Consider the following 23,938-nt stretch of genomic DNA (forward strand, 5'->3'; position numbering starts at 1 on the left):
TATTTATTAACCATACGGGCGAAGATTTTGTCATAAAGCTGATTAAGAATAATTTACTACTGTTCATAATGAAATTAAACAAAAAGTTGGCTTCTCATACTTCTTTTCTGTCGTCTGAATCCATTAAAAAATGCTTAAGATGCATAATCCTCTGGAAACCTTGGGCTGGAATGTTTCTAGGTGTTGCCATTGAAATTACCATAAAACCAAATGGTAGTAAGTTCAAATCTATAGTTATCTTAGTAGGAAGAGCTGGAGAAGTGTCATAGATTGTCAATCGTGTTTTGTAATTTTGATTTGTTTTGGCGGGCGTTCACGAAGTAAAGATTTGTCATGGATCCAAGCAAAATATTTGCGAAAATTAAAGAGCTTGGACATGTAAATGCCAAACGCGAAGAGCTGCGTGAATACTGCCAGCTTAAAATCGAACAGGTAAACGGTTAAATTAAAACACACACAGGTTTTGTTTGTTTACCAAAAGTTCGTGGTACATATTCATATTGCTAATTTATTCTATTGCAGATATTAAAGTTTCTGCCTCGACGTATTGTAAGCAGTGATGGAGGAGATCTTCTCAATTGCATATTCAATGGATTTCCAGATACTGCTTGTAAAAACAAAGTTAAGGTAAAGTTTGTTTTTGATGAGATAACAAGTCTCGACTTGTTACTCAAATGGTTATAAATAATTATGTACCCTATATATTATTATATTCTTTGGGTGGGTTGTAGTATGATAGTGCATAGCTATAACCTACCCATATAAATGAACCAAATTCAAATAATCACTTTTACACATACTACATTTTTCAGTCACCCATTTAAAATTTGTTTCATTGATTTTAATTAGAAAAAATTGAAATGGCCTAGTTTTAATTATCTAAACAAGTTTTAGGTTTTTTATTAGGATATCTTTGATAGAAAGATCTTCAAATTATTTCCAGGTTGTGGACATAGTACTCCAGACCATGAGAAAGGAGTCCACATCCCTCACTCACTGCGGAGATGTTACAAGCCGTCTTTGCCTAGAGTTGCCGAGGTTGCCTGTAGATGATCTAGTGAGGTGGTCCAGTGACTGTGTGCAGTCTATTGTCAATGATAGTGATGTTAATATGATGTGAGTACATGGTTATTGTAGTGAAACACACACAAGTTGGTTAAACACTGGTTTATTTCAATATACCCTCACAACATAAATCATGGTACCTACCTACACAAATATACTACAGTTATGTATTCTGTGGTATGATAGTCCAGCTCTACAATTATGACTATGACTACCTTCTGTTTAAGGTTTCACCTACATCCAGAGAAAATTACTTTGCATACCTGGATAGTGCTGAAAAGTATCCCATGTCCATCCCTGGTCATAAGCTATCACCCTGTTAATTTCTAGTTTAGCAGTTCTAGAGTTATTTTGTAATTGTTATTTGTATAAATCTCTCTCTGTTTGTAAATAGCAAATACCACTACAGAGTAAATAAAAAAAATGTTACAGTAATGAAACCCATCCTTATACTAATATTTCTGCTTCCAGTTGGAGAGATGTCTTACCAGAATGCATCAACGCCATATGCTCATATGACATGATAAAGCACTGCGGGTCAGAGCTAACTACCACAGAGTACAAAGAGCAGTGTATTCACACTCTATGCCAGTGTCGTTGGACGGAGCGCCAGCTTGTACAACTGGCTGCTATGTTCAAGTTAGTATGAGGCTTCTTATTTCAAAAAGGCATATTATGCTAGCCAGTTACTTCTTTTAATGTTTGTTTATGGTCTGTGTGTTTGGAATACATAAAAAGGTATTTATCTATTCTAATGGGTGTTGATGGTGGTGTATAATTTGCCTTGCAATATTTAAAATATTATGAAATTGTAGTAAAATCTATAATGGTCTTTCTTCCAGGGACATGCAGCTATCGCGCAATGACCACAAGCAGGTTGTGAATAAGATATGTTCTTATATCATAGACATACCACCAGACACACTACCTCCCCTAGTGCATCAGCTACTCAAGTAAGTATATGTATGTACTTATAATCCTCCTATGTATACCACTATTTATCCCCCTTTTTTTTTTGAAAAAATCAACTGATTTCTCAGTTTTGCAATGAGAGGGAGTGACTCAATCTCTTACTGACAGAATCCACCATGTTCTTTCTGGCACCGTTTCTGTACCAAGGCTTTGGTAACTCTTGAACAACCCTGCAGCCCTGGCCGGCTATGGCCAAGGGGACCTGCTAATAAATGAATACCTACTATAAAATGTCCTACTCTATAAGACAGTTCTACCAAATGATAAATATTGTTTCCAGGCTATGCAAGACGTACCACTTGGAGCTGGTGCTGTCACACCTGAGCCACTACTTCAGCGTGCGGCTGTACAGCAAGCTGGAGCCGCCGCCGCAGGACTCCGAGTCCACCACCATCGATATTGATGACATCGGTGAGTGGTGTCAGTATGTATGTGACAGACAGACATACACTTGGAGCTGGAGTGGTGTACTTTCTCCTATTCTAGATACAATAAGGAATATTTCTGCATAGCTCGTGCACAATTCTTCTTTGTATGTAAATATGTACTACTCCCCCTACATACTTCTTTATGTAATATACTAGCCTTATTTAATCCCTTATGTACTCCCCCTCCCCTCTCCCCCTCTTGAGATCTGTATCCAACCACATATTTTGTCCCCCAGTACCCCACAGTTCAGCAGAACTTAGCCGCTGTTTATCCACCTGCATCTACCACATATCGCAAGGTGCTGCTGACCCCGAGCTGATCCGCAGGCACATCAGGCTGTTCCCTTCATCATAGACCTTTGCTGCTCCTGAGTTAACCACATACCTTGTTCCTCAGTACCACACAGTTCAGCAGAACTTAGCCGCTGTTTATCCACCTACATCTACCACATATCGCAATTTGCTGCTGACCCCGAGCTGATCCGCAGGCACATCAGGCTGTTCCCTTCATCATAGACCTTTTCTGCTCCTGAGTTAACCACATACCTTGTTCCCCAGTACCGCACAGTTCAGCAGAACTTAGCCGCTGTTTATCCACCTGCATCTACCACATATCGCAAGGTGCTGCCGACCCCGAGCTGGTCCGCAAGCACATCAGGCTGTGGCCGAAGACACAGCTGCTGAGGGCTCCCTTCATCATAGACCTGGCGTTAGCTATGTCTGATAAAGGAGCTGATTTTAGATCTGTTTGTTTGGATGTAAGTTATTTTTAAAAAAATATTTTTGCCAGGGATTTAGGGAATTACCATTGTCATAAAATAGAGTACATGCTTTAGAAATTAATTTACAGTCATTTTTGTATAATTCATTAAGTGATTTAAAGTCCAATCATTTAAAATAAATAAAATCGCCGCGAAATAATGCATTTTTTTTGTACTCAATTTTACGATTTGCAATTTATTCTTACCTGACCTCTATTGACCTCTGAGTCTCTCTCTAAGTAATGTTGGTGAAAAACAGATTTTCGTGACCCTTATTAACCTTTTTTTGCCCGCACGATATCAATGTTGATCTTTCACATCTTCAGAACAATGGCGAAATAAAGGTACACAAAAAATTAGCTCACTGAAACGACCGGTTCTAGTATTATTAATTGCGTTAGTTTTTGCATTGATTTCCTTATATGATAGTTTTTCTAAAACAGACAAATTATCCCAGGTAATAAGAACAACGCTAGAACACCGCGTGATGGACGATCTGAGAGCGAAGGAGAGCGCGTGGGTCCGCGCCGTCACGCCGCCCGACGTCGACGTCGTCAGCGTGCTCAAGCTTATCACTACTGAGAGGTACAACATTTATTTAGTTAATATTTTATGTACACAGTTACACACACAGAACACAGACAAAAAGAAAAATAAAACATGTACAAAGGCACAGGTTATTTCATAAGAAATTTCAAGCCTTAACTTTTTTGACATGAGGGACCACTTTAACTAAAGTTTGTCTTGCCGGGGACCACCTCATCGGTTTACCTAAATTAGCACTCATTTCTTTATTATTTATCAAAAAAAAACTGAAGTTTTGGGTCAGTTATACTCAAAGCTAAACGCATGTCGGCAGTTGTGTAGGTAAGCAAATGCAAATAAAGAAAAACTTGCCCACGTAGTTTCCAAATGCGCGAGCGAAGCGAGCGCGAAATTTTTATCGGATCTAAACCAAATATTTTTGGTCTGACAAATGCAAAAAATAAGGGCATAATATGTAGTTTCTGAATACGCGAGCGAAGCGAGCGCGAAATTTTTATCGGAGTTAAAACAAGTACGTAAAATTTTGCCCAAACGTACTTAACTTTTTGTTTGTTGACAAGTGCCAAAATAAGGGCATATAGTTTCTGAATACGCGAGCGAAGCGAGCGCGAAATTTTAATAATTTTTTAAGACTCAAAACCAAAATTACGTAAAATGTAGCCCAAACTCCAAACATACATGGGGGGACTAGGTAGGACACACCCGATATACGTCCATGCGAAAACCCCCTCTCGCAATTATAAGTCGATAAAAATTAAGTTAGATAACGTATAGCAACGTCGCGAAGCTAGGCTTCGCGGACCACTTGGAATGCCTCCAGGGACCACCAGTGGTCCGCGGACCACCGGTTAAGAACCACTGATGTAGAGTTTGGATGCACCTTAGTAGGTCCAGTGTTACATGGAGCGACTGCCATGAGATAGATGAAGGATTACGGGAAAATAGAAGATAGAACTGAGTTTAACCGCATATGGCCTGTGTAGTCGTGTTTCCTGCAGAAGCCGAAACATATTATATTTTTATTTTTCTTGTTACAGTGCCAACCACAGACAGCTAACCGTTGTTGGTCTCATCAACCTGGCGTTCCTCCTACTATCAGTCTCCCGTCTGAAACCTGTTGCCCAAACGTGCTGGTCACACGGCAAGCTGATCCTGGTGCGGCTCAGCAAGGCACAGCCGGAGACAGCGGGCCACATACTGAGCCAGCTGGCCGACAAGCTGTGCAGCGATACTACGCAGCGCCAGTATGCAGGTATGCTGATACTATGAAGCTCAGCAAGGCACAGCCAGCCCTTACAAAGATAGTCTATTTTTATCCTACATATTATATTTACTTCCTGCGGTACATTTTTCCTTCAAGACGCGGGTGGAACTGCGGGCATCAACTAGTACAGGCTAGTATACTATTTATCAAGTGAATGTTGCAACCCCAACAGAGCTTTTGCTTTATCAAATAATTTATCTTCTCCATTATATTCTCTAGTCGTCGACAGAGCTTAAAATCGTCCACTCCAATCGTCCTAAAAACGTCCACTGGAAAAGGTGTACAAAGGCCTCCCTCGAGCCGGGGGTGCTAGCCTTGCACCTAACTCCATTTATTTCTTCCAGACTGCCTCTACGTCCTCTGCAAGTTGACCCCAGTGTCAGTGGAACGCTGTACTCAATTGGGCACGATACTAGAGAACTGCCAGCCGTCCCCAACAGACTACAGGGCTGCGGCATCAGTCCTGGATGCCGTACATCCACTCCTCAACTTCAGTACGAGGACCAGGGATACCTTGGTTATGGTGTGCCGGAAAGGACTTTATTCTAGGTTTGTTATGTTTATGTTATGGGTATTATGACTATTAGATAGATTAGGAGTGATTGTAAAATACAAATTGTATTGACTGCTGCAGACGATTTTTCCAGTAACATGAAGTTTTTGTGTGTCTTTTACGTAGGTTCATTGCCCAAAGGCTAAAACGGGACCCTGTTACTCAGAGTTCACTGTCCATCCGTCCTTTCATCTGCCTGACAGTCATCAGGCTGTATCTCATGAAACGTGATCAACAAATACTAAGAAAACTAGAATTCAATAAATATGCAGTGTTAACACATTCCTCATTTACCCAGGGACTCCCAACACCGCTGCCTAGCGCTATCAGGCTTCCTGTCAGTGCTGCGTCACGTGCGCGTGAGTGCCACAGTGACCAGCAGTCAGAGCTACAGTGATCAGTACAGCGCACATTCCTACCTCACTCAGCTGACTGTCGACTTGCATGCTACGCATCAGGGGAATGTGTAAGTGTTTAACTTCCTAAATGCTGCTACTTTTTTTGATGAATGGGAGGAGAGGGAAGAAGGAAAGGGTATGTTCCAAACAATTGGCTATAAGATACTAATTTAAAAATAAATGGGGCAAAAGTCATTGGGATAGATTTTTGCTGCTCATGATGTAGAAAACCTGTTAAGATCGGTCATTTTCTTATTTACCTTAAAAATTCTCATAATTATGTTAATGTACATGATTTTAGAGATATTTACAAAAATAAAAGGTATTAGAGATATTTACAAAAATTACAGAACTACTTCTTTGACACAATTGCTTATCAAATTCTATTTAGTTTCGCTCCGCGCGTTCGGCTCTGATAAATGCTATCATCCGAAAAACAAGATTACAAAAAGAATGTGTGAACATTTCTTAGGTACCAGTAAGGAACTAGCACCTATTTTTGCAACACTTGCTCACAAGCTACCTTACCGTCACGGCTTACGATCTACAACTTCCCCTTTAACCATTTCTTCTTCAGCTTCACTAACAATACTAAAAACTGCTCTCTTAACACGCACTCTTACATCAGGTGGAAATGTCTTCACAGTTTCACCCAGATTTTTGAAAAATTCCACGGTAGGGTCTTTTTCTTTTTGTCTTTCGGGAGTGTATATTTTTTCTGCAGGTAAGTAAGATTGGAATACAGGGTGTGGATTTTCGGGTTCGGGAATATTTTCTATTTTTTTCTTTTTGCTAATTTTTTTTGCTGATATTTTTGTAGTTTCTGGTAGTGGTGTATTTTTACTGTCTTCTTCTTCATCATCACTTGATATAGATAGTAATTTTGTCAAAACTTCCGACTCGTTTGGTTCAAGGTATGGGATTAGAAATCTTAGTTCCTTCCCGTGTCGGATAGGTTTGAAGTTTTTCAAACCTTGTTCGCTTTTAATTTTTCTTAAGTTAATTGCCTTTCTAAAGTTTTCGCGAATCTTCTTCCATTTTTCTTTACATGCCAATGCTGAAATAAAAACGTTTTTTTTCCTTATTTATGTTTTAAAGAGACCTAAATTCTTTCAAAATACAGGTATAAAAATAACGAAATCAAGATTTTCGTAACTGTAGGTTAAAATAAGACTATAAACAAAGTAGGTGGAGAACATAAACATAACCTGACTTATCAGATAACATTGACAACACCGCCACCTACCGGATCTAATCGTGTTTAAAAATCATCAAGGAACCAGCTGATGGTTTGATAAGATCAAAAATAAACGTACAACAATCAAATTAGTCCAACCGGTAATCGCAAGAGTTCGGTGACAAACACGTTCTCACTTATAATTATTTTCCACTAATACCAAAAAACAACTCACGCTTTTCATTCGTATTCCTCCCAATCTCTTCCCATATACTCATCCTACACTGATCATCGTGATAATGCGGGTCTTCCGGGTCATACAGTTCCGTATACTGTTGTACTAGGGATATCAGTGTTCTTTCATTCATTATTATATTAAAGAGTTTTTATTGTACCCAGTAATATCGGGAAATATACATACGTTAGGTCGCAACGGTATTGCCGCGTCGACTGAGGCGCGTCGAGTCGAAACGATTCGTTCCGGGGAGGCGGGCGGCGCGGTGTAGATATTCAACTGTCTATCAATTCGTGTGTCGGTCGATTCGATTCGGCGCACCTGTCGGGGCTCGTTCTTGAATGAACGCAGTTTTATACGATAGAGGAACTTTGCGAGTCGATTCGTCTCTGTTTGGCGAGCTTATGTTAGCCTACAGGGATTTGATAATGTATGTCGTTCGTGAAAACCTGAAACTTTGACTTTGTTTTGGAAAAAGCCGTTTATATTATGGGACTGTTACCTGATCAAATCCTCTTCCTCCTCCTGATCAGGTGGCAGTCTCATATTTTATTTTATTGGATCACCATACGTAACGTAACAGGTTAAAATAAAAAGCTTAAAAAAAAGTTGTGGAGACCCAGGCTTTTATGCTTCGCAGTTTATTAAAAACACTGAAAAGCATAAAAAAGCTGACTTCACAAAATAACACTTTCGACATGGCTCAAGCAGTTGGTGATAAAATAAGCAAGCAGCAGTTTTTTTTTTGGCTTTTATTTTTGGTATGCAAAAGAGAATACATGAGAAATGCAAATAATATAATCTATCGAAACTTATCGTACCTATATCGATAGTTTGTTTCTTGCAGTGTCACATCACGAGTGAGGAATGAGGCGATGTGTATGGAGGTAGTATCCATACTGCGACGTTGTCTCGTACAAGATGCGCTCGTTAAACAACTACTCTATACAAGTAGGAATTTTTTATTATTTTTCACATAAATCTTTTACATATCTATGTATCAACGAAAATCAGAATTTAACCCTTTTTAAGTTCAACTCGATAGAATCTTTCAAATAAATTGGAACCCAATTTCGTACACATTTGGCTAAATAAACAAAATTTTCATACAATTTGTAGAAATATACGAGTGTGCGAAAGACAAGCAGTCGCTCCACGAGTCTATCTTGGAGCTGCTGTATGAGCACCTGAGCAAGTTCCTGCCCGAGGGCGACAGAGTATCCTCCTTGCTGCTCAACAAGTGTGTGCAGATTAATGGCGTTACTGCTGTATTAACTGTAAGTAACAATAACAAATAAAAATAATCTTCTTTCCCGTGTCCAATTATGACAAACTAGTACCTATTTTTTTACAGTTTGGGATCTTATTCGGATAAAATGGGCAACTAGAATCAACCTTATTTATGATTTTCGACATTCATAAGTGCTTGTTAATTTTATGGAAGTCTCTTTCTCTCTCTCGCTTACACATTTAAGTTCAAAACTATAATCGATAAAATATCCTACAGTTCAAATTCATTTTTTTTTCAAAGTTTTCACTAATACATTTTTGTACATATGTACAGCGTAACTCTGCATGCATAGTCATCATATCAGAAACCGATAAAAATCTCCCAAAAAAAAAAAAAGAAACTAACAAAATCCTTCCTATCTACCAGGAGCCCATAGCCCATCTCCTCTACGCCGTCGCCCAGTTCATCCAGCCTGGTGAGGAGGAGGATCTGGAAGACATCCTCGCCAGCCAGTCCGTGGAGACAGGCACAGCTTACCTGAAGAGTAAGCTGGGCAGGATACTGCAGCAGCTGTGTGATGCTGACCAGTTCTTCAGTGTTGATTTGGTGAGTCCCTACTATGTTCATCCAGCCGGGTGAGGAGGAGGATCTGGAAGACATCCTCGCCTGCCAGTCCGTGGAGACAGGAACAGCTTACCTGAAGAGTAAGCTGGGCAGGATACTGCAGCAGCTGTGTGATGCTGACCAGTTCTTCAGTGTTGATTTGGTGAGTCCCTACTATGTTCATCCAGCCGGGTGAGGAGGAGGATCTGGAAGACATCCTCGCCTGCCAGTCCGTGGAGACAGGAACAGCTTACCTGAAGAGTAAGCTGGGCAGGATACTGCAGCAGCTGTGTGATGCTGACCAGTTCTTCAGTGTTGATTTGGTGAGTCCCTACTATGTTCATCCAGCCGGGTGAGGAGGAGGATCTGGAAGACATCCTCGCCAGCCAGTCCGTGGAGACAGGAACAGCTTACCTGAAGAGTAAGCTGGGCACGATACTGCAGCAGCTGTGTGATGCTGACCAGTTCTTTAGTGTTGATCTGGTGAGTTCGGTTCGTAGGTCACGCCACTTAAGGCTGCAATTATGAAGTTAACTATTTGACTGATTGCGCTTTTCACTATTTGACTGCTTGTCTGAAGAATTGACGTGACTAGAAGTAAAAAGTATTATTTATTAATGGCTGCAAAACGTCGCATTTTGAACCTCATGATGATAATGTGATGTGTTATTATCGTCGTATAGGCATCATGGTATATATGGTTTTCTGTAGGGTATCTGACAATCTAAGTCGTATTCCAGCTGGGTGACAGGAGTTCCCGTGAAACGGGACTGCTTAAACCTCTATTTTTAAAGAGCCATAAATATATGTCATAAAAATACATCATCTATAACTCAAAGTTATAATTCCAGGAAGATTCCAGTCTCGGTGACATAACACCGGAATCTAAAGCAAAATGTCTGAAGGTGCAGCAAATGCTACAATGTTACGAAACTCTGATAGCTCATACGATCATGCAGTGGACGACCACTAGTGAAGATGTCGCTAATAAGGTGTATAAGCTGTTTAAAGCGAGCAATCAGCTGCTGGAACAGACTAAGGTATTGTTATTTTATGTATTTTTATTATAATCCTAATATGTAATACATTATTTGAACACGAATGTTTGTATCTATGGATGTATGTTTCTTCTTCTTCCACGAAGACTAGAAGATGTATTTTGGTAAGCTACATTACTGCCAAATTTTTACAACCGTGTAACATTATATGCGCGAAACCTCAGACACCGCAAACGATTTTTAATTCAATTAGCTAAATTCTACGAGAAACCGCTGGCAGAAGCTAGTGTGAAATGTCTTAGTAAAATCATGTAGACTTTGGGCCCAGCGGCACCAAACCGGAACTTAGCCAAGAAGCTTAACAACTTTGAACATAATTGCTTGAAAAAATGCCAATCAGGGCAAAATTAATCCTCTACAAAATAATATTGTCGCCATTTCTAGGTAGTACCAAAAGCAAATAAAAAAGGGAACAAATCTCTAAACGACACACGTGAAACAGTAAAATCTCAAAAGACTCAGAAATCACAGAAGTCGCAAAAGGAGAAGGGCAAAGCTCCCGTCAAGTTGTCCAACGTAGTCAAGGATAAGGCGGGGCCTTTCAAACCTCTGCCTTGTTTGTGGGATACTAAGATGTGCTATAGGGTCGTTGAACTTTTGTATGGGTATGTGGAACTTCTCTTATTTCTAAATACATACATAACATAGATTAAAATAAATTATTTAACCTTGGTAAATATTGATAATACTATAGGCAACAGTTATTTTTTTTCAAGCCCAGTTCTTGTTGGTGTATAGTTTTTGCTTGTTTGCTAGTTGCACTGTTGGGAAGCTACACTTTTCCGTAGGTTGCATAGGCTATATTTTATCCGGGTATTAGAAGTGGGTGAAACCACGGGAATCTGCAACTCCGTTAATGAAAAATATCAAGCCAAATATTATATAAACAAAGAGTATCAAACATTATTTTTTTTTAATTATCCAAATAAATTACTCAGTAATATTTTACTTACAGCGACAACGTCCCATGGTCATCTTTAGACCAGCGCAATCAACTCCGCGCCCGCCGCGATTTCCACATCTGGGCACTGCGATGCATCCACTCAGTATTGCTCAGCGATCACTTGGAGAAGAAGGCTGTAGCCACGCACGTGGTCAGCATAGCCACTGTCCTGTACAACTGCTGTGTCCGTAGGTAAGTTACAAGTGCTACTTACTTCCACATTTGGGCACTGCGATGCATCCACTCAGTATTACTCAGCGATCACTTGGAGAAGAAGGCTGTAGCCACGCACGTGGTCAGCATAGCCACTGTCCTGTACAACTGCTGTGTCCGTAGGTAAGTTACAAGTGCTACTTACTTCCACATTTGGGCACTGCGATGCATCCACTCAGTATTACTCAGCGATCACTTGGAGAAGAAGGCTGTAGCCACGCACGTGGTCAGCATAGCCACTGTCCTGTACAACTGCTGTGTCCGTAGGTAAGTTACAAGTGCTACTTACTTCCACATTTGGGCACTGCGATGCATCCACTCAGTATTACTCAGCGATCACTTGGAGAAGAAGGCTGTAGCCACGCACGTGGTCAGCATAGCCACTGTCCTGTACAACTGCTGTGTCCGTAGGTAAGTTACAAGTCGTACTTACTTCCACATTTGGACACTAAGATGCATCCACCCAGTGTTACTCATGTTTTTGATGAAATCTAAGAGAGCTAAATTATTTTTTCAGCTTTAAAAAATTTAGCGTTTCTATCAATATTTGCCAGGTTTCAAGATATGTGCGAGTTCGATGATCAGACCGCGGTGGCATGCTTGGAGGTGTTCAAGACTTGTCTTACTCTGCTGTTCTCGCCTCTCTACTCGCTGAAGATGGACTCCTTCTTGACTACTATAAGTGAGTACCCAATATACATATTACATTATATATTTAATTTGTATTTGTTTTGTCCAATACTGGGTCCCTGCTTTCGGGTACGGTTTCTGATTCAATAATTGGTCATCGCGCATGCATTATTATAAATTAAAGTTCTTAAATTGGGCCTATAATCGTAAAATAACATAAAACAGCACGAACTACTAAATTTCCTATGCTTCACATAACTTGAACACTACAGGCTACTTTTTAGCCACTTACAGGAAATAGTTTTACAGGGAGCGGGTGAACCTGCTATCGAAAGTTAGTATCCTAATAAAATACTTTCCTCCCAACAGCGGATAACACCGACAAGACAGGAGCAGAATGCCTCTCGATAATTCTAGAAAACATCCACGTGGCCTTCCTTCACATAGAAGAGGACAGTATTCCTGATGAGAGAGACGTTATAGTGAAGAAACAGCTCGGCGTTCTCATACAAATAGCCTCGTTGTTGTTGGAGACACCTACTGCTTCTTGTCCGCAGAAGACTAGGGTAAGTTTAAAAAAGGTTTTTTGCAGATATCATCATCATCATGGATGGATCATGGATTTTTTGTCCGTGGTGATGGCTGCACATTTAGAGTTTGGGAATATTTATTTAATAATTGAATCGAAAATTTTCATCAGTTAAACTGTTAGTCTTTCGTCAATTGACCTTTGCAAGTTTAGCAGTTCTGGTAGACCTTAAAAAAAAGTTGCAGAATAATTGAGCAGTTGAAGAAAGCATACATATTAGAGCCGATTTTTCAATAGTATAGTAGTACTGAGAAATAAATATAGCTGTTTGGCATATTATTTTTTAAACAAAAGCGGTCTAAAACTTACTTACTTAAACATATTCTTCAGACAAAAAATATCTGGCGATTTAAAAACCGGTGTATGCCCAACAGAGGCTTATTCATACTGTTCATTCTTCTGATAATACATAATGATGGTAGATGATAAACAAACCCTCTAATCCACAGATCCTAGTAAAACTAGAAGACTACATCCGTACCAGCAAGCAGGACTGTCTCCCACTAATAGGGCCGTTGCTCACGTCGTCATACAGTGAGCAGCAAGAAGCCACGCTGTTGGACGAGTTGATCGCTAAACTGTCCTGCGCTTTGGGGAGGATTGATGTATGTAGTATTATATAGTTATTTCATTGTTATTCAGTGTACTCCTATGTAAAACCTGTCAAAATAATAAAGACTACTATTTAACCGTGCATGCCGAATTTCGACCTTACGGAGGGTCATACTTGTTATTGGTGGTTACTGGTTATCTCTTGTTAAAGGAAAAGTTAATTTCGAAGGTGTTTTCAAGCTAGCGGATTTTCGTAGGGGTGTTGCCGACTAAAACCATGATAATTACCAGATTCGCCCATGACTCCTGAAACGAACTAAACTGAATCATGGGCGTATATATTTGGATAAAATCTGCTATTTTGAAGGGGCTCTTAGCCATTTGAACCATATTTTAACCGAATTGTAAAAAAGGAGGAGGTTCAATTTAGATGATCTTTTAATGAACTGATACCATTAACTTCACTTCACTCCATTAACCAGGAGGAAGACACATCAGCAGGCGAGGACACGAACAGCTTCTTCACGATAGACGCCCGCACAGGACACTCGGTACTCACCACTATATGCGACCACTTGGCCGTCAGAGCTAAGGGCGTGGAACATTTGTTGGGCAGGGCGAGGGATCTTACGGTCGCTGTGAATACCGCTGCTCATGCCGCTCAGCAGAGGATTGAAAGAGGTAATCTAAATAATATAATAAAGACTAAATAAATACTTTTTGGACTATGCTATACTACCCTATGAGTACACTGCAACCTTTTAGTGGGTCAATAGATTGTTCAGGTTTATAGCGTACGCGTAGCCGCGTAGGGAAGTCAAACTCAAAAACGTTCATTAAAATCGAATCGTGATATTATCACGTACTGACTAGGATGCGTAGTCAAATTGTTGCGTAGTAGGTAAGTCTACTCGCAGACCTTAAGGTGCGTACGGATTGCGCGTACCCTGGTACGCGTACTCAGTTTACGCGTATCCGGAACGCCTTGTCCATACCTGCAGCTACGCGTTCACTCTTGGGGTACGCGTACCGCGCGAGCCAACTCGCAGCGCGAGCCACCGTCAGTCGGTTTTTGGTCGCGCGTCAAAGAGGACGCACGCGGCCGGCTACGCTATATTTGGACGGCAAAATGAATAAACACGCGTGTTCTTGTCGGAGTCATGGCGAATGACAGCTCGCGGAGCGCTCTGGATCGATTGACCTCGCGTACAGGTTCGCGGCGGTCCGTACAGGAGCTGTACGCGTATCCAATGTACGCGTGGACAGTGTTTCCCAACTACGCGTAACACAGGAACGCGCTATCCGTACGCACCTTCACACGTACGAGGATCGCGCACACCTAATGGGGGCTCAGCCCAGTGAAAGGTTACTTTATAAACTTTTCTATAATTTTTTGCAGAAATAACGGAAGTATACAAGTCGATAATAGTCCAACTATGTCAGATAACGACATGGACAGCTTCATGCTGCAAGCTGCGGTGCTGCGTGGGCGGCGGCAGCGGGCGCGTGCTGGGCGGCGCTGTGAGGCTGTACGTGCTGCTGGCCGCGCTCGCCAAGCAGGCCGAGCCCGCTCACGCTGCTGCTGTGCGGTGAGTAGTGTGGCAGGGTATGCTATACCCGGCGCTGTGAGGCTGTACGTGCTGCTGTGCGGTGAGTAGTGTGGCAGGGTATGCTATACCCGGCGCTGTGAGGCTGTACGTGCTGCTGGTCGCGCCCGCCACAGGTCGAGCCCTCACGCTGCTGCTGTGCGGTGAGTAGTGTGGCAGGGCATGCATAACCGGCGCTGTGAGGCTGTACGCGCTGCTGGCCGCGCTCGCCAAGCAGGTCGAGCCCGCTCACGCTGCTGCTGTGCGGTGAGTAGTGTGGCGGGTATGCTATACCCGGCGCTGTGAGGCTGTACGTGCTGCTGTGCGGTGAGTAGTGGCAGGGTATGCTATACCCGGCGCTGTGAGGCTGCACGTGCTGCTGCGGTGTAGTGTGGCGGTATGCATAACCGGCGCTGTGAGGTACGTGCTGCTGTGCGGTGAGTAGTGTGGCGGGATGCTAACCGGCGCCTGAATGTACGTGCTGCTGTGCGGTGAGTGTGGCAGGGCATGCTATAACCGGCGCTGTGAGGCTGCACGCGCTGCAGCGGTGATAGTGTGGCGGGTATGCCATAACCGGCGCTGTGAACTGCACGCGCCGCTGTGCGGTGATAGTAGGGCATGCTATAACCGGCGCTGAGGTCTGTACGTGCCGGCGGTGAGTAGTGTGGCAGGGCATGCATAACCGGCGCCGTGATACTGTACGCGCTGCGGCGGTGAGTGTGGCAGGGTATGCTATAACCGGCGCTGTGATAGCTGCACGCGCTGCGGTGAGTAGTGCGGCAGGGTATGCCATACCGGCGCTGTGATATGTACGTGCTGCTGGCGGTGAGTAGTGTGGCAGGTATGCCATAACCGGCGCCAGAGGTTGCACGCGCTGCTGGCCGCGCTCGCCAAGGCCGACCGCTCACGCTGCTGCTGTGCGGTGAGTAGTGTGGCAGGGTATGCCATAACCCGGCGCTGTGAGGCTGTACGTGCTGCTGGCGGTGAGTAGTGTGGCGGGCATGCCATACCCGGCCTGTGAGGCTGTACGTGCTGCTGCGCGGTGATAGTGTGGCAGGGTATGCTATAACCGGCGTGAGGGCTGTACGCGCTGCTGGCGGTGGCAGGGCATGCCATAACCGGCGCTGTGATAATAACGCGCTGCTGTGCGGTGAGTAGCGGCAGGTATGCTATACCCGGCGCCGAGGCTGTAACGCGCTGCTGTGCGGTGAGTAGCGTGGGGTATGCCATAACCGGCGCTGTGATACTGCACGCGCTGCTGTGCGGTGAGTAGTGTGGCAGGGTATGCATACCCGGCGCTGTGAGGCTGTACGTGCTGCTGTGCGGTGAGTAGTGTGGCAGGGTATGCTATACCCGGCGCTGTGAGGCTGTACGTGCTGCTGGCCGCGCTCGCCAAGCAGGCCGAGCCCGCTCACGCTGCTGCTGTGCGGTGAGTAGTGTATGCCATACCCTGCCACACTTGCCATATATACTATACCCTGCCATACCCTGCTATATACTGCCATATATGCCATACCTAGCCATATATGCCATAATACTGGCGGTAAGTTCCCCTTTAAGGAGTGGCTGGCTAGGGAGGAGCCATGGCGTCCTCACCTTCTCCGTGACACAGGTCCTCACCGGACACGGTTGTTTAGGGAGGTACCTGTATCGAATCTTCGTGTCTTCGTGGGGGCAATTGGCGAGAGGTCTCTCGCGTCCGGCCCTGGTTCAAGCCATGGTCAGGGGCGAGAGATAATTTGTCGCTCAAACTAGTGGCTACATCTTACGATTATATCAGTCACTCACTTTACATAAAGTTCTTTCGCGGCTTTCTAGATGTCTCTGTAAAAAAATATAAAAACAAATAGCAAGCAAAAATGATTTTTCTTCATCAGATTCGAGCGCCTTCTGAAACTAAGCGGCAAGAAGCTATCCACAGTAATGGACAACTTGATCACGTACTTAGAGGCGTCTCAACAACAGCAGAACGCGAGCAAAGTACTGCGCGAGACTAAGCTTATACCCCGGCTCGTGTTGGAGGCCGAGAACTTTAGTAAGCGGGTTATATTGCTCGCTAATAAGGCTAAGGTAATTAGAAAAATGATTTGTTTTTATTTAATTAAAAAACTATTATCAATGTCAGGATATGTGAAAGCGATCGTAGCGCTTGCTGCGGCGGAAATTCGCAACTATAGTTCGGCCGTTCAGAGAATGCGTTCCTGACACCTATCAGTTCGTCACGACTAGTGATGGGCACAACATAACACTGAGTTCGTTACCGTTCCCCCAAAATAAACCGCCGCATTATTTTAAGATTATTTTCGTTTTAAATTGGCGGAATCATTTAAAATTTATATTTTAGTTATTTAAGTGGAAACCAAAAAAAGGTAATATTCATATAATAAAATCGTTTTATTTATTCTTTGTTACAAAGTTACAATCTGTATTTCTATGCAATAAAGTACATTGAATTGAATGTGCGTACAGAATGTTAATCAGACTCCGATTCGCTTGAGGAGGTGGTGTCTTCATCATCATCTTCGCCTACGTGTATATTACGTGTGTATTAGGTATTATCAATAACAGAATCAATCCTGATATCTCGGTCAAAATCTTCCAAAATCAGGTTTTTAGAGCTCTACCTCACTGGGACGCCATGGCGACGTCGCCAGCGGCACAGGTCTGGCTACTTCTGGCATCCAAATGTCGCCAAGTCGAGTGGCCATGGCGTCTCGACAGTCAATTGTTTACGTCGTCGCTCAAGACACGCTGACTGGCGACCACATTGGCGACTGTGTGAGGGAGGTGCGCTTTACCGTGTACATTATAGTGGCTACTGTGGCCACGTCGCCAAGTTGCTACGGTAGCCAGAAGCCACATAGGGAACTGTAGCTCGTGGCCACGCCTCCAATTTGGCGACGTTACCAAACCGTCGCCAAGTGAGTTAGGTTCCATACATTTCAATACTAACTGCTTGGATACGTAGCCGGCGACGTCGCCATTGGCGTCCTAATGAGGCAGGGCACTTAGTCTTAGCGCACGAAACGACAACAAATGACTATTTAGCGTCACAAAATGACGGCCCATGATGCCATTTGGGGTTACCATTTTCAACCTAAATATAAAAATGCTACTTTCTTTCGCGCGTTCAGTTTGATCATAGTTTTATTTTTATATTTCATAAAAGTTATCCTATAGTCCATTATTTTCAAATTCTTAAAAAGAAAAACAAAACGTATTATTTTATATTATAAGTATAACTGTATAAGAACCATCAACCAGAACAGATTACGATACTTGCCTGTTATTTTTAGCACAGCACTACAAATATAAAGCGCTGACATAACCTTGTAATAGCGCAGTATAGATTTAGAAAAATATTGTTTACCAAGTTATTTGACACTCAATTTGGCACAAAATTACAACATTCATTGATTATTATTGATATAATAATGTTGTTTTAATGCTCAACAATTGTTAAAACGATAAACAACCAGCAAAAATATTTTTATCGTACTGCAACGCCATTACAAAGTTACGTCGTCAGTTCAATCGCGATGTGTCAGAAACGCATTCTCTGAGCGGCCGAACTATAATACGGGAATCAAAACATATAACATGACATTTATTATTTTGTACATTATGTACAGTTTTAGTAAATTCCATGAAAAATATGAATAAATGACTATCGATCCTATATTTTCTTATTTACTGCTAAAATATAAAATAAAAAATTACGTTACTATTTGATACACATCGTTTGTGTTCTAGATGGCGTTGCTTACTTGATTCATATCAAAAGATTTTTAAAACCTACCAACTCAAATAAACATACACAACTAAACGACAAACATTTAAACAACATTTACATTAACCTCACTCATATACACACAATATTTTAATCCGAACCCTTTTTACAGTTAAACTGGCATCAATACCTATCTCTTGGTACCGCCCGAGACTTCAGGATCAAAGGTCCCGCGCTTCAAGAAGCTCTCAACGCTATCGAACAAGCTGATGAGACTAGAAACGAAGGTATTATGTTTATTATACTTGTAGTACTCGTCAAATAACTTTGCCAGTGTGAAGTTGGTTACTAGTGACTGCGAAGCTGTTGAAATGTATGATGTTGACTTTTGAACGGCTGGTTGTATATTGATGTATATTGATGAGTAGGCTTAACTTCGGAGGATTTAACGGCTAGTTGTATATTGATGAGTAGCTAACTTCGGAGCATGTTATAATACGAAGACTAAGTGAAGAATAAAGTATCTAAAGTAATTTTAAAATCTATGAAGTAACTTAAGACTCGCGTCCCGTGGGAACAACTGCCCGCACCCGGATATAAGCCTACTTCAAAAAATGGGCTATCTAACTCTAAAAGATTCTTCTAAATCGGACCAGTCGTCCTTGAGAGACTGACAGTTCAAACAAACAAAAAACTCTTCAGCGTTATAATATCAATATAAATTTGTGTTATTTACCAGAAAAACGATAATATTCGTTACTACCCTTTTTTATACCAATTGAGTTTCCAAGAATCCAAAACACATTTTTTGTATACCCAGCTGTTAAAGTCAATGTCCTGACTCACCTTCACGTAACACGTAAAATTATATATCCTTGATAGTACAAACAAACAAATATTAGTATGCAAACCTACTTTGATTGTTGACTGAGTAAACATGCTAACGATATCGCTATCGGATTAGTGCATTTCATAGAATCGATTTATATGTTGTTAAGTAGATGTGCGATTCGTTCTATTCGGAACACAGCCATACACTTTAGCGAGATTAGTCGAGCTGTTTAATTTTAAGGATTTTTTTTTCTGTCCCTAAGTTTCAAAACAATAAAGAGTTTAAGTGGAAAATTACAAGTCAAAATTGGTTTAGGAGATTAGCCTTAAACAGACAGAAGTTCGCACTCATTTTTAACCGACTCTCAAAAAAGAAGGAGGTTCTCAATTAGATCGCGAGGCCTTTGCCTAACAGTGGGATAGTTCACGCTCAGAAGCCGATATGTATGTAGTCAATATATTTAGTTTCACACGCTAGAAATAAAATCCTACAGTATTTGAATAGCGATAAGCTTTATTTGATTTTTATAACATAAAACCACTTTATATCGCTGTAAATGTATATTTGAAGTGATGATACATAACCATGACCTAACTCAAGGTAGCGGTCATCTCGAGGCCATATTTTTGTAGTATTAAATGATGTCACTTTTCCATCTAGACACACGGCAGTGTGTCCGCCAAGTTCGAGCAAAAAAAGCGACACACCGGTCGTGGGTTATATTACACGAACCATTTCGGGTCAAATTCGACCCCCCTGTAACTCAAAATCTATTTTATTTACGCATATCAAATTTCTAGTATCTGTTGAGACCCCCAGACTTATCTAAAATACAAAATTTCATTAATATACCTATTGTAGGTCTTGAGATATTGACGTCAGAAAATCGCTATTTTTACTATACACTCACTGACTGACTCACTCACTCATCAAAAACCTAGACCACTTCCAATGGTCGTATTGACTTGAAATTTGGCATGGAGGTAGGTTTTTATGTCAAGGTAAAGGAAAAAATCTGAAAATAGCCAAGTGTGAGTCGGTTTCAAAATAATGAAGGTGTTTTATACCCGGTGTAAATTTATACCCCGAAGGAACTAAAACAAACTCAATTTATCTATATTTATATAATATACCTTCGAATGGTCGTACCGATGTGAAATTCGTTACAAAGGTTTGTATTTAGTCAAAGTAAAGTAAAAATCTGAAAACGGCCAAGTGTGAATCACTTTCGAAAATAACGAATGTGTAACTTTGATCCACGTACATAATATATGATAACATGTCATGTCAGTCAGTTGGTAAATCTAGTCCATTTAGTTAATCTAGTTCATTTCTTTGAAAGAAACAGTGCATATTAAAAAATCTGAAAGATAGTATAAATGAGACATTTCTTTAACTAACTTCATAATAAGAAAAAAATAAAATAAACAACCTTACAAAAATAAATGAAATCCCACCCAAAACAAAAATGTGAAAGACTGCCAAGTTCGATAATATGGGAATGCTTCGCCTATAAAAGAAGTGAGATCTGAATAAGTACCAAGTTCCATACACATATCTCAGTTAAAAATAGTTACTTTTTAATGATGTTACTTGGCAAGTTTTAATAGAAAATTAAATACTTGATTCATTGCGTTTAGTAGGTTTATAAGAAGGTGTGTGAAAACTTGCCAAGTAACATCATTGAAAAGTAACTATTTTTAACTGAGGTATGTGTATGGAACTTGGTACTTATTCAGATCTCACTTCTTTTATAGGCGAAGCATTCCCATATTATCGAACTTGGCAGTCTTTCACATTTTTGTTTTGGGTGGGATATAATTTACTGCAATTATGAATTCGAAGTATACCATCTGTCTGTTTGTTTGTGAAGGTTTTATTTCCAGAATGTATTATAATTACAATTGATTTTATTTTTTGGATCTATTTACTTACTTTAAGTATTTACAAGAAGTTTTGGCAATATCAAGGGTACAAAGACAGTTTCGAGCCTGAGAAAGGGGAAGGCTACTTTTATCGGGGGGCGGGACACATCTCTCTAGTGATAGTCTGTGTTCAGTCAGTGACCCTTATACTTTCCAAACGGCTGAATCTCCGCGGGTAAATAATAAACATACCCTGTGTGTCTTTGACCCTTCTTCCTTCCAAACGGATGAAACTCCGCTTAATTTATGTAAACCCTCGTACTGGTTCAAAAAGCATGTTCTTAATGATACGGCGATAAACCTTATTTACGTTATTTATTATTAATTTAATTTGTTTATAGATGAAGCAGAAATAAACGATGCTGAAACAGAAATAGTAGAAGCTCTGAGTGATGCTGAAATAGAGGAGGCTGAGGATATTAGTGATGAAGCTTCTAGAAGGAAGAGGAGAAGAGTATCGTGAGAACAATACATAAATAATGTACATTTTATTAATAAATACTCATGTTATTTTTAGAACTTTGTTTTTCTTTAATCTGGGTCTCTATTTTCTAGTGCGAACAGTGTAGTGTACACCACTTCTGTTTACAAACTTCTGAAACACGTAATTTTTTCAACTCCAGGCATCTTTTTATTTGTTATGAAGTCGAATGATGGTAATCGCTTATGCAAATAATACTGAGTGAATATTTTATAAATACTAGTAATTCGAAAAATAGTGATACACTAAATAGGCATTTATAAATAAATAATTGCAGAATTATGCAAATGTTAAACATATTAATAAATTCTGTCCACATTATTACATAAATTAGTTCATTAATTTCTAATTTTCCTGAATGATTTCTAAAAATTGGCGTAATTATAATAAATAACATGTATATTACATATAAATTAACATTAACATTCCGTTCGCTAATTGGTTATGATTCTCAAAATTAATTATTAATTATTTTGCAAAGCACGTTCTACGCTAGTTCACAACGTAGTTTTGACACTACCGAGAAGTTTATGTACGAAATGAACCCACAGACAGAAATTCCGACTAAAGTAAACTAGTGAAGTAAATTCAAGTGAAAAGCAGAGGTCGCTTTTCGAACATCATGAACAAGTTATTTGACCTTTCATTGTTCTTTCAATATTTTGAATTGCACATTTTTCTGTAGGTATAGTTAAAGACAATTTTATCTACACCTTTACATGTGTACCTGTCACTAGACGCTAGCTCCTCAGAATCTTAAAATCACTAAGAAATCAGAATTACCTACTTAGTTTCAGGATCGGGTGACCCGACAAGTACAGAATTCAATTAGGTACATGGGAGTTGCTGCAATAGTTAACTAACTGTTAAGAAGGTGTTGACGTTGAAATGAGCCATCTTGATCTGGACCTAATAAATCGATTATGATCCTAGTCGAGTTTAGCTATCCATCTATTTACAGGGTATGTAACCCTGACGTATCTATGTGAGTTTTTTTAGTGGAAAATCATCACGAACCCTCCTACTGATTGTGCATCCTGAGTGAGTGTCAGACTCTTACTGACTGACTAAAACCCACCATGTATCTCCTCTCCATTTAACAGGGCCGCGGTAACTTTAGAACAATCTCGTAGATAATGAGTTTTTAACTAAAACATGTCATCGCTTTAACGGAATGACCACGTTTTTAATTATTTAATTTAGTTATAACTGGTAGAGATTAACTTATAAACTAAATGCGAGTAGGTAAATGCTTTTGAGTTTTTGGAATTAGTCGTAGAAACCTGTTTAGTCAATAAAGTTGCCGGAAAAAACATTTCCAGTTAACAATTAATAATATCCATTACCACTGGTTTAGTATTACCTAAGTATCTACCTAGTAATTGATTTCCTACAGAATTATTTTGAAATATAGACCGCAAAACATTATTTAGGTAGGTACGTTATTAGTATAAAATACCGACACCAATTACTACATGTATATAAAACTGCATGCAAAGTGTGGTAAACATTGTACCTACATAAAAACCCTATGTGACGGGTGTGTATCTTTTGGAGGATTTTGTCCATTCTTTTTCAAAAAATATTATTCTAACTATTTTATATGTAACCTACAGCAAATAATTGAATCGGGTAACATACGAAACTCCGCAAGCAAACTATATTAGGACCAAATTACATTACATAAATCAAATAGGTATTTTTGAGGTATCAGTTAATTAAACATATGTATTCGTACGTTTTCGCGTCAAACTAATGATAGCTAGATTAACAGAACAGTGTGGTTCGCAGAACTGGCAACACAGGGGCGAATTATTAGCGGGGACCCGATTCCAACGAAACCGCAAACACCATGTTGCGTAAATTCCATAAACCGACCGCATCCTGTATAATTAAAGTGAAATGCGATAGCTATGTTGTTTAGTGCTAAGTATATTTTCATACTTACACTTATAGGTGTGCGGTTTTGGTATTAATTGCTGATGTTGACCTACCCTGGTGGAAAGTATGAAGGGACCACCTATCCGGCGTCCTCCTTAAATTTTAAAACATAAAAGCACTTATGAACGTCAAAATACCCGACCCTCGATTTATGATAAGACTCAATACGATGGAACGTAGGTAAAGATAGGTTCTGCAGAATAACACAACTTATCTACAGTCATT

The 23,938-nt window shown here is 40.6% G+C and overlaps 1 protein-coding gene across 1 annotated transcript; it reads left to right on the forward strand.

The window, feature by feature from the left end:
* Positions 1 to 272: 272 nt before the first annotated feature.
* On the forward strand, positions 273 to 21,810 carry LOC135118502 (Fanconi anemia group I protein homolog). The gene is made up of 25 exons (XM_064040776.1): positions 273 to 432; positions 523 to 627; positions 944 to 1,116; positions 1,537 to 1,704; positions 1,908 to 2,018; positions 2,318 to 2,448; positions 3,024 to 3,223; positions 3,684 to 3,811; positions 4,810 to 5,024; positions 5,381 to 5,585; positions 5,888 to 6,055; positions 8,247 to 8,350; positions 8,519 to 8,676; positions 9,057 to 9,236; positions 10,085 to 10,273; positions 10,676 to 10,896; positions 11,247 to 11,426; positions 12,002 to 12,129; positions 12,447 to 12,643; positions 13,116 to 13,271; positions 13,701 to 13,899; positions 14,618 to 14,807; positions 16,682 to 16,874; positions 18,707 to 18,821; positions 21,633 to 21,810. Exons 1-25 carry the CDS (start codon positions 334 to 336, stop codon positions 21,752 to 21,754), a joined length of 4,035 nt encoding a protein of 1,344 aa, XP_063896846.1. The 5' UTR covers positions 273 to 333; the 3' UTR covers positions 21,755 to 21,810.
* Positions 21,811 to 23,938: the final 2,128 nt, after the last annotated feature.

This window comes from Helicoverpa armigera, chromosome 2, assembly GCF_030705265.1.
Source record: "Helicoverpa armigera isolate CAAS_96S chromosome 2, ASM3070526v1, whole genome shotgun sequence".
In the NCBI taxonomy this organism is placed as follows: Eukaryota; Metazoa; Arthropoda; class Insecta; order Lepidoptera; family Noctuidae; genus Helicoverpa; species Helicoverpa armigera.

What these genes read in the sequence shown, in the direction of transcription:
- LOC135118502 (XM_064040776.1), top strand. Translation starts at nt 334, where the DNA reads ATGGATCCAAGCAAAATATTTGCGAAAATTAAAGAGCTTGGACATGTA. An exon ending in CTAGTGCATCAGCTACTCAA is followed by an intron (nt 2,019 to 2,317) that starts GTAAGTATATGT and finishes TATTGTTTCCAG; the next exon opens with GCTATGCAAGACGTACCACT. An exon ending in CGGAAAGGACTTTATTCTAG is followed by an intron (nt 5,586 to 5,887) that starts GTTTGTTATGTT and finishes TCATTTACCCAG; the next exon opens with GGACTCCCAACACCGCTGCC.